This window comes from Abramis brama (assembly GCF_963993115.1).
Source record: "Abramis brama genome assembly, chromosome: 20".
NCBI lineage: Eukaryota > Metazoa > Chordata > Actinopteri > Cypriniformes > Leuciscidae > Abramis > Abramis brama.
The window spans coordinates 6,099,020-6,107,917 of record NC_139982.1 but is presented as its reverse complement, the minus strand read 5'-3'; the positions used below and the strand labels follow the sequence as shown (position 1 = coordinate 6,107,917).

The window sequence follows — 8,898 nt, the reverse complement described above, 5'->3', positions numbered from 1 at the left end:
ACAGAGTTGAATCCTGACATTATGATGGGCCTTACTGAGTTTGAGAGGAAGGTTGTAAAAAATAACTTTGACAGAGTTGAGTTTCGAGGTAAAAGGTCACGAATGGTGCCCGTGCTTCTCACACCTGACATGATCACTGCAATGGACCTCCTCATTAAAAACAGGAATGAGTGTCAAGTCCACACAGAGAATGTATACTTGTTTGCACGGCCATGTGTGCTTTCCCATTACAGAGGCTCTGACTGCTTCCGCAAGTATTCAAAATGATGTGGTGCAAAAAACCCAGAGTCACTCACCTCAGCAAGATTGAGGAAACAAGTTACCACTTTGTCAACAGTACTAAACTTAAAAGAAAATGAAATGGATCAACTTGCTACCTTTCTAGGACATGATACACGGGTCCACAGGGAATTCTATCGGCTTCCAGAGAGTACCCTGCAGCTTGCAAAAGTTAGCAAACTGTTGATAGCAGTGGAAAAAGGAAGACTGTCTGACCTGCAAGGGAAAGGGCTGGATGACATTGAGATCAATCCTGAAGGTGAAATTCAGTTTTAAATGTAGTTTATAAGTACTTCTCATATCACATTTATAATTGTATTTAGTCTTTGATTTAAATACTTGATCCAAAATGTTTTTTTTTTTACCCAACCAGATGAAGAAGGCACGAGTGATGATGATTCCAGTGAAGAAACCATTGCTGACCTACATCAACATGAAGGTATGAACGTGCATGAATGTGCCGTATAATCAAGGATTTTTGCCCGCAACAATCACAAAAAACGCTGCATTTTCCTGAAAGGACTGATTAGAGTAAATTAAACCAAAAACTGATCAATGAGGGTGTTGTTTCTATCAAACAAAACTTCATCCAGCATATTTGTTAGAGTAAACCAGGGTTTGTGTAAAATGTAAAACAGCCTATATAACCTGAGACTTAAAAACTACCTTTTTCATGATAGGAGAATTTCCCTCCCTCATGCTGCTGAACAAAAGTGGATGGCGGCAGGTGTCTGAAGAACCCCTCCACCATGGATGCTCTGTTATGAAGCACCAGGGCCTCATGTGTGCAAAGGTCACAGGTTGTGCAGTAGAGTGATCGCGGTAAACAGTCCCTACACATCACTACTGCAGCCTTGTGTCCACAATGATGGCAAACCCCCTCCTTCGGCTTCTCAGATGACAACATATTGCTCACCATGAAGGGCCTCATACTGTCCAATTATCCAGAGAGGAAGTTTGCCTGTTCCTCCAGTGTGAGGGGAGAGGTTGTTCAGCACCACTTCCCAAGAGGTCTCGGACATCTTGAAGGGGGCAGTCTGAAAATGAAAATGGAAGAAGGCAATGGTAAATCTGGGCAATTACCACATAACAAATGAGGAAACGAGTATTAAAGGTGCCCTAGAATGTGAAATTGAATTTAACTTGCCATAGTTAAATAACAATAGTTTAGTACATGGACATGACATACAGTGAGTTTCAAACACCATTGTTTTCTCCTTCTTGTTTAAATCTCGTTTTTGAAAAACACCCCTGAAAAACGGGCGAATCTCCACATAACACCAACTGTGACGTAACCGATGGGATCATTAATATGTACGCCTCCAAAATTTGCATAAGCCAAGCCCTTTCAGAGCTACGGTGCTACACGGAACTGCGCTGCGCAGGTGAAGAATCAAGCGAGCATCGTAGGGCAAATGGCTGATCATGTTCAATACCAGGCGGAACTGCGCCCTCCCAGGATCTAACGTTGCCTTATTAGACATTCTCTGCCTAGGCTACTTTCACTTTTAAAAATTCATCATAACCGCGCGCGCGTGATCTGCTTGCAGTCGTCGAGATGGATGCATGTGTGTGGGATAAATTTGGAGTTATCTTAAGGAAATATTGTGAAAGGCTTATTTGCTGCATGCATTTTCGTGTTGGATAGCCGCAAATGTGGAACTTCATCGCCGAGGAAGCACGCAGATAACTGTGGTAACAAAGCAGTTCTTCATGTACCGGCCTTTTTACAGCTTCGGCTGAAGTCCTTGTGTTAATTGTCGTGTAATAACTTCTGGATGACCTGGCAATAAACATTTTTGTAATTGTGTCTATAATGTGATTGGCTAAACTTATTTTATTTTGGGTGCGGGTCGGGTGTCGGTTCTATTTTAAGCGGGTCGGGTGCGGATTTGAATTAGTGCTGCTGTCGGAAAACGGGTCGGATGCGGTTTGAAGCACTGCGGGTACGGGCGGGTGCGGATTTACAAAATCGGACCCGTGCAGGACTCTGATGTACGGTTGAACGGTTGAATGCCTAATCTCTCCATTGTCACGCTGGACATCAGGGACCTGTTTGCTGTCACTAGTCTGAGCTACTGTTATGAGCCCGCAGTGAAACAGCCAATCAGAGCAGAACTCCTCATTACTATTCATGACCCTTCCAAATAAGGTAAAAACTGACCATTTCATTCTAGGGCCAATTTCTAGGGTTGAAAATGGACCTGTAAAACCATATCTGGACATTTTAAATGCCCTTAAATAAGCCATACCCTCTATGTAGATATCAGAGACAAAATTAAAATATTATTTCAACACATTCTAGGGCACCTTTAAGGAGAAAAAGTTGTGCTGGTAGACGGAGCACAGGAGGGTGTAACGCTTGCTGAAGAAACTGCAAAAATATGAATATCCATTTAGAACTTATTCAATGAATAATGAATGCAACTACTGATGAAAAAAAACAAAAAAAAACAGTAGCTGAATCTCGCTTTCGTTTCTCCCCAGCTCTACATCTTTTTGGCAGAGGTTGACCATCTTTGTCCTCATCAAGCCAGACACACAGCTTTGTGGATTGTTTTGACCCTCCTTTAGTGTGTCCATGCTGATCCACCTAAATAAACAATTGAGCCACAGAATAAACCACCACCTACAAACATCTCATTATAAAACCAATGTTATAATATTACATTGTAAAAATTCAGTCTAACGGTTGTGGTCCTGTCCTGTACTGACAGATCTAGAAAACCCTTTCTACATTAAAAAAAATAAAGTGAAACATTTTGACAGAATTTTGAATTAAACTCTCACTGGCTCTAACATGTGAACTCAGCTCAGCACTATAGCTTGCATTTGAATAAAGACATTGAACTACTGTATAGTTGCACTTTGTTTGGAGTGTTTTCAGTTTTGCACCTTGATACTTCTTCCCTGCTATACCTCAGAGTCTATTAGACCTTGTAATAAGCATGTAATTAGTATGCTTTTTCCACCACTGAGATAATGTTATTTACCTTGCACTCATCTAGGAACGCATCAACCAGGAATATGGCATCTCCGGGGTCAAGGTGATTCATTTGTTCAGCTTGGTCAAGTTATTTTTCCACGCTTCCTTTTCCTCCTTGTTTACCTTTTCCTGCTTCTTTTCCCTCGTTTCTTTCTTCTTCTTCTTCTTCTTCTTCTTCTTCGTGGGGCCATGACACGTCAAACCCCATCAATGAGATTGCACCACACAGGAAGTTAAATGCACAGAGGATCCGGTAGATTTCAAAATTAAACACAGCGGACCGATCGTAACTCGTCACTTTGTCAACATTAGTTTCTCCCGCTGCCACGGAATAATGTGTTGATCAGCAAATCAACCTCAGACGCAACGCATGTAGTGGGCGAGGGTTTGATCCGTCAGACGGAGAGTCTTATGTGGAATCTGGGGCCACAGCTACAGTATGCTAGGCGATAGCAGCGTCCATAGCAACCAAAATGTTTCAGTTTCACATTATTCTGACGAGATCTGAAAAATCTTCGCAACAACGAGCAAGCAAGTGATTATGTACATTCACTGAGTGAATATTATGAAAATAAAATATATATTTCTCGCTAGAAATGTAATCAAAACTTATTTTTATGACAGTAATAATCTCCTGTATCTTCAGTCTGGACTCCACTGATGGTCAGAGTAAAATCACTGCCAGATCCACTGCCACTGAATCTAGATGGAGTTCCAGTATTACGGGTTGTTGCTCATTATATGAGGAGTGTAGGAGCTTCTCCAGGTTTCTGTAAGTACCAGTGTAAAACATTGATACATTGAACGATAACCACTATACACAGCACTGCTTAGCCTCTGGTTGAAGTAGCGCTGGTCTTCAGTAAGGTTTCCCGTATCAGGGTAACCCTTCATGAGCCGTGGCCTAAGTGGGTGGGCCGGATCTCCCAGCAGCATGATGGGCACCTGTGTGCCTTGGATCTCATCTGTGATCTGAGTGAAAATATTAGAAAATGTGTAACTGCAGTCAATTTACAGATCAAAAGTACAGGTCTGCTTCATGAGTATTTACAATTCAGGTCAATGTTTTTAGTATATCGAAGCACATTAACAACAAAATTACATTATGATATCTATAGCATATGAAGATCATGATTATAAATCCTAATAGCAGAAATGTGAAATGTCATATAAAAATCATAAAAATACTCACGTTGGGAAAGAGCACTCCTCTTTCTGCCTTGTCATAAATGTCAGAGTTCTCAGGAACTCTGGAGTCATGTACACTTCCAGGCCATCCAACATTGATGTTTGTGAAACTATTGAGATGAAAAGCCTGTATCATTTTGAGCCTTGTAGTAACTCTTAATGTAATAACTACACATAATGTAAAAACTGCACATAATGTATTTCATATTTCATATTTTATTCAATCTGTTGCATTTCGCAGAAATTTTTAAACTGGATTTAGATTTTTAAAAATGTACTGTAAGGAAATACTAATATTTCTAATACTTTTAAAAGCTAATACAATTATGAAAATATTAAATGTTTTTTGTGAGTTTATAATGTAATGAATATATCATAATGTAAAAAATGTTATTACATTATGAGCTCAATATTTTATACAATTTTGAGAAACTTACTACATTATGAACAGTTTATTAAAATAATGTAATACTTATTATATTATGTACAGTTATTACATTATGACTTGCTACTAGCCTTTTAAAGCACATATTATGTACCTGGATATGCTATGCTAAAGATGCAAAGGAAATTAGGATGCTTAACAGATGACAATATATTTCAATATATATGTGCGATAGCCCGCTCCTGTTGCAAGCCACCAGAGAGCAACCCCGACGCGCATCTGGCAAAGGGATGGCCCAATGAAACGTTGTGTCTTCGTAGGAGAGGAATGTGGACAAACGTTGAGACAGCATATCAAATGTTGGCTTGCTCATCATAAAATTTCGGATCCACTGCTCCTCATTAAAGCCCGCCACAATATGCCCCTACCAATCCTGAGACCTCTCTCGCACCCAGACATTCCTCTGAATGGTTGTGGAAACAATAGCTGAAACATATGCACAAGCTGCAGTTATGGTCCTTTTCCTCCTCTGCCTCAGAATCATGGGGATGTTAGGCGAACTTTGCATATATCCCAGAGCTACCATCAAAATTGCGTTTTCGTCCATCTCGGATAGTGTATGGTGCAAGAACGTATGCGCGATGTTTCAGATAGTATGGCTAGTGTAAACACATGAATCGGATATGGGTCGCAATTGAAAGACTGTGTAAACGGACGGTCAAAAAAATTGGATATAGGCAACAAATCAGAATTGGGCATCAAGACCTGCAGTGTAAACAAGGCCTTTGACTCGGTTAGAGAGAAAGAGCTCGAAGAGTTCAATCCACAAAACTATTAATGATACGCTGGATTTTAACAGGTCATGTCTGTGAGCAGGTGTGTTTGTATGAATGTATGAGTCTGAAACTATGCACAGTTATTCAAATTATACATAAATATGCGCAATCCTTATGTTAAATGGGACCTATTATTCAAAATTCACTTGTATAAGGTGTTTGAACACAGTGTGTGTAAAAAACAACAACAAAAAAACAGCCTATAATGGTAAAAATCCACCCAATACTTTTTTTTTATAATCCCCATATATCATCATCAATCTCTCAGAACAAGCTGAATGACTTCATTGAAATGGAGTATGGGACTATGACTCCTGTCCATCATATTAGATGTTAAGTCATTATTATGAGAAAGTTTATCATTATTATAAGAACATTTTTTCATTATATTAACACTCATTATATTTTTCTCAATTTGTATCTTAATCACTGCATTTATGGTTTTAGAACATTGTTAAGTGTTTCTGTCATAAATGTGCATCAGTGTGATTTTCCTTAAAAATGGTGCTTTTAATTATTTTAATTGTCTCATTCGTACGTGTGTCTTTCTATGCAGGGATGAGAGAGTAGGCCTTCTGATGTGAAGTGTGAAATGTCTCTTTCTAGATGCTAGTTGAAGTGCAGGAAAACTCTCTCGCTGACAGATAGGGAACTCAGTAATATAAAGATGTGAAGGATGGAAGTGCAATTATTACAGTGGCTTTACAAGAACAAGAAGTTTTACAACAACAAGCACCACTCACATTTTCTACACATTTTAGTCCAGTTTAGTAAGAGAAATAAGAGTATATGTTTACTTAGTACATCATAATAAAAGAATAAAGTCTGTGAAAGGTTTGATATTGTGTAGTTTGTGATCCTCCATCAGCAGCTGCAGTTTCTCTCAGCTGTATCAGTGCAGTCACTGTGACGTCTGACTGACAGAGGTTTTTGTACGACTCTTTATCACTGTGTGATCACATCACCACTGCTGTGATAACTCTGACAGTAATAATCTCCTGTATCTTCAGTCTGGACTCCACTGATGGTCAGAGTAAAATCACTGCCAGATCCACTGCCACTGAATCTAGATGGAGTTCCAGTAAAACGGTATGTTGCTGCATATATGAGGAGTTTAGGAGCTTCTCCAGGTTTCTGTGAGTACCAGGCTAACTCATGATAAACACCACTATACAAATACACATCACTGCTGGTTTTACAGTTTATTCTGACTTCTTCTCCTGGTTGAACTGCTGGTATTGATGGACTCTGAGTTACAGTGATCTGTCCTCTACACTCTGAAAGAAAACACAAACAAAAATGATTAATATATACTTCACATTTTAGGAGAACTAATAATCATTATAAAAACTGTATTACACAAACCTTGAATAAACAGTGCAATGGTCCAGATGAAGATGTCGATTGTGTTCATTGCTGTAGTTTAGTCTTGTGTGATGATGAAGAGTGTGTTCTGTTCTGCTCTCAGTCATGAAGTGTTAAACTCACAGCACTATAAACACTCTCAGAGCACTGAAGCATGTGCTGACAATGCAAAGAAGTGGGCAGGATTTACAACAGCTTGTGCTGATAACAAACTAATATACACTAGAGTTACAGAATCATGACTTTATTTTGTATTTTTATTGTGACTCCTGAGACACTGAGGATGTGCAGATGAACGTCCATCTCTGTGTCCATATTCAGTCATGTGACCATCATCACTGCTACACTTCCACTAGATGAACCGCCATCACTAAAGTAAGATCATGAATCATGAGTCTGTTCAGAAAGTATCAGGACTGATTGTGAATCTCTAATCAGAGTTCATGGTGTCACTCCATCTATCATGAAGCCTCATGTGTGTCTGAAATCATCAAATGGAGAAGAAACAGGCTGTTAAAGATGGAGACATATTAGAGCTTGTTCACGTTTCATGATCTTGTGTGGAGATTCATAACCAGTCCAGATACTTTTAGAACAGACCTTGAATATGAAAACATGCTTGACTGTGTAGAACATGCAAAATACCTTTTATATTTTCATTGTTGACACTTTCTATTGACTTTGGCTCTAATATTCAATAAACTCATTATTTGAAGAGATTTTCACTGAAGATTGAAGTCTGAAGCTGCAGGTTTTTCTGTGAATCATGATGATTGATCTGCATATGAAGAACAGAAGCATCATTATGAGAAACTCCACAACATCATCCATGATCAAAGAGGTCAAAGGTCACCTCAGAGGTCACAGCTCATCAAATATATTTCTTTAAACAGTGTTATATCAGAAAGCATTTAGTCAAATCTGAATGAGTGAGTGTTGAGAAGAGCTGAGGATCTTCTAATATCAGTGTGTTGAAGTGTTGTTTCTCTCTCTCTGCTGGAGTGTGTGTTCACTCGAGTGGAATAGAGGTTTTTGTACGAGCGTTTCATTAGATTGTATCACTGTGGTGGACTTTCGGTGGAGGAACTAAACTGGTGATCGGTAAGTCTGTCTATTTAATCACCTAATAAAAAAATACAATTTAGATTTCAGAAAGTGTTTTACAGTTGAAAAAAAAAAAAAAACATTTATTAATAAAAATGATTATTAGATATTGTGGTGAAAACTTTACTTAAAGCCTTTATGTATAATGCATTATAAAGGTATCAATAATGAAGATTATAATGCCTTATATATTTTCATAAATAACTGTAACCAAAGTTAAAATGCATAATAATATTTGCAAATTCCTTGTTACATCTGAATTTGGTTGTTTGTCATGAGTTTTAGTGTATTATAATTTCTCAAGGTGTAACAATGAATAGATAATATTATAATGTGTTAAAACTCAAAATTTAAGATATTTATGTTCAGAGTGAATAATTGCTGGAATTAAAGCAGTCAGATCGGCCTGATAATAGATAATATGTGTTATAACTGCTGTTACACTTATTGATGAGATCATACATGCATTTTAATGTATATAGCAGTGCATAATTAATGCATTAAAAATACTTTTATAATGCAATATGTATGAAAGCTTTAAATAAAGTGTTACTGATATTGTTTTATAATGATTTAATCTAAAACTAGAGCAGCATTATTCCTATGTTGTGAATGTGCAGTGCAGTGTGTGTGTGTGTGTGTGTGTGTGACTGTGTTGTGTTTGTCTCCTGCAGCTGGTCCCACAGTGAAGCCCTCAGTGTCTCTGCTGCCGCCCTCTTCTCTGCAGATCTCTGGAGACTCAGCCGCACTGCTCT

General features: G+C 38.4%; 1 protein-coding gene across 1 annotated transcript; it reads left to right on the top strand.

Annotated features, from left to right (window-relative positions):
* Window positions 1–280: 280 nt before the first annotated feature.
* LOC311070521 (uncharacterized protein) lies at window positions 281–1,154 on the top strand. The gene is made up of 3 exons (XM_084094431.1): window positions 281–538; window positions 653–718; window positions 960–1,154. The coding sequence occupies exons 1-3, from the start codon at window positions 361–363 to the stop codon at window positions 1,094–1,096; spliced, it is 381 nt and encodes a 126-aa protein (XP_083950557.1). The 5' UTR covers window positions 281–360; the 3' UTR covers window positions 1,097–1,154.
* Window positions 1,155–8,898: the final 7,744 nt, after the last annotated feature.